The following is a 2,397-nucleotide window of genomic DNA, read 5'->3' as shown; positions in this document are numbered from 1 at the left end:
TACCTGTCTACAAAATCCATAAATGGAAAAATCATTCCATGCTTCACCCATGCATAGTCCTGCTCAAAAAACACCAACAATATTAATAGTCAACAATTTCCAGATTAACTAAAAATCTATATATAAGGTACTTCATTCATTCATAGTTCATAATTCACAATTCACACACACCCTTTGGCTTTGGTTCCCAGCATAACCAAGGAACATGACACAAGCTGCATCAGCTATACAAGAGCGGAGCACAAGCTCAGGTGCCTGAGTCATAGGATCAATCACAATGGCTGGCCAAAAAGGTTCCTTTTTCCCAGCTTTTGCCCACACTATATCACCAGCATAAAAATCTTCTGGACCATATTGCCCTTCACTCCTCTTACTCCCCATTAGCTCAACTCCTTCCACCTCCACAAACCTCCCATTTTCATCCTCAACCAAAACGCTGTCACGCCGCTTCGAACCAAAATCCTTGCAATCCCTCATTAACTCTCCAACATCACACAGTGCCGAGTACTTTCGATGCTTGTGACGTGTTTTTTCATCGTTCCTCAATTTCCTCCCATTCTTTGGTGCCTTGAAGCTTAACCTCTCATGCTTGCATTCGTATTCTTCATCATCGAAATCGCAATCACGCAAGCTGCCATGGTTATTCTTACTCTCCTTCCTCCAATTATCAATAACAGAGTCGTTGAACCTCGAAGGAAGCACCTGCACGCGCCCCCGTGAGGTTCGAACCAGTGCCGGCCGCTGAACCTCACCGCCAGCACGGTTCCTATTGACACGAAGGACACCGTTTCCAACTCCGCCACCTCCTCCTTCGTTTGTCGAATCCACCTCGCCGCTAGGGGAGCATGAGACTTCAGTGCACCACGAAGCGGAGAATCCCTTCTCCGACACACCGGCGGCGCTCAGCAGGCCGTGTAAACTCATCGGAATCACGCCGGCGGCGACGTCACCGAGGAGGTTCAGAGGGTAGTATCCGTTGCTATTGGTCTTCTTCCTCTTCTTCCGAGTTTCAGAGCACTCGTCGTTCTTCCCAACCGAGTCACTGAGTCTGCACCGTTTCAGACTCGGCATTTGGGATTTCAGGTTCCGCTTTATGATCATTCTCTTGTTCTCTTCTCTTCTCGCTGAGGGAACGATCACCGCATTCAATTGGAGTCTCGGGTGGCCTCAAAAATCGAACTTAAATAACCCCAGAAAGAGAATTTTCGGACTTGAGGCACTGCGATGAGGACGGCACGTAAACCCTAATCTCCGAATTGGTATTCGAAGGGAAAAAAACAGAGCAAGAAAGGAAGAACACGAAGCTTGGGCAACTCGAGATTCTGAGCAGTGGAATGGAAAGTGAAGATAAAAGGGTGTCAGAAAGGGAAGGAATTTAAGTTTAAGAACGTCGTTGAAGAATTTGATCGAGGAAGATCGAATGAGCAGAGAGACTGTGACAAAAGGGATCTTGTTTTCGGTAAGACCTCTCTCTCTCTTTCTCTCTCACCAACTGCCTAAGAAGACAGAGAGAAGAGAGAGAAACAGGAAAAGTTTTATTATTTTTGTGAAAGGAAGAATCCTCGGACGGATTACAATGTAATTTGTAATTTTTATGGGACTGAACAAAAGAGATTGTAACATGGGATTGGATAAGGAGGTGTTGTAAGTAATACCAAGGAAGAAGTTGTTTTTAGAGAGAGAAAGGAAGAGGTGACAGAGTAAGACTTAAGAGAGAGAAAGAGAATTCTTGAGCGTTATCTTGTTTGTTATAGAATGCAACTAGGTGGTTGCTAACTTGCGCTTTTTGCGTGTGGTGGATACCGCAATTTCTTCTTCCTTGGTCATGGCATTCTGGTTCGGCATCTTGGGCCGGGTTTCATGGGTGTCATCATTATACCAAGTTCTAAAAACTTTAATGCAAAAAGCTTCAAACTTGCAATGATATGGCGTGTTTGTGTATGAGTGAACAAAACACACACAATGACACCGCTGAAATTTGTTCCAAGAAATTTGGAGTTTATATAATGTGTGTGCGCCGTCATTTATAACTTGTCTATATATTTGAGACATTTCTCTTTTTGTTAACGTTGTTGTTGTCATGAGTTTTTGTCCTATGATTTTTTACTACTATTGTTGTGTTCACTTCATGCCTTGGATTGGAGATTGAGGATTTGAATAATGAATATTTTGGTTATGGGATTTTTTTGAGATATTTAAGGAAAGCGTTTTTTTCTTTTTTGTCCCTCATTTCTCCGGTGGGGGGTGAAGGTTTTTCAAGAGGACGACGTGCAAACAGTAACCAGCCCCAAAAAGTTTGTAACTTCAATAAAATAATTTGATTTCATTTAATGGGGAATTAAACGATGTTTTGGCCTAAGAATCTAAGATGAGGTGGAGCGTTTTTTTTTTTTTTTT

General features: G+C 42.8%; 1 protein-coding gene across 1 annotated transcript in view; it reads right to left on the bottom strand.

Annotated features, from left to right (window-relative positions):
• Positions 1 to 1,924, bottom strand: part of LOC107605912 (histone-lysine N-methyltransferase ATX4) — an 8,948-nt gene extending 7,024 nt beyond the window's left edge. The window contains exons 1-2 of the mRNA XM_016307861.2: positions 172 to 1,924; positions 4 to 59 (exon numbers count right to left, since the gene is read on the bottom strand). Of these exons, the coding sequence (XP_016163347.1) occupies positions 4 to 59; positions 172 to 1,101 (986 nt within the window). The 5' untranslated portion in view covers positions 1,102 to 1,924. The remainder of the gene's footprint in view (positions 1 to 3; positions 60 to 171) is intronic.

Source organism: Arachis ipaensis, chromosome B07 (genome assembly GCF_000816755.2).
Source record: "Arachis ipaensis cultivar K30076 chromosome B07, Araip1.1, whole genome shotgun sequence".
Lineage (NCBI taxonomy): Eukaryota > Viridiplantae > Streptophyta > Magnoliopsida > Fabales > Fabaceae > Arachis > Arachis ipaensis.
The sequence above is the reverse complement of the archived record's forward strand: the minus strand, read 5'-3'. Positions and strand labels throughout refer to the sequence as shown.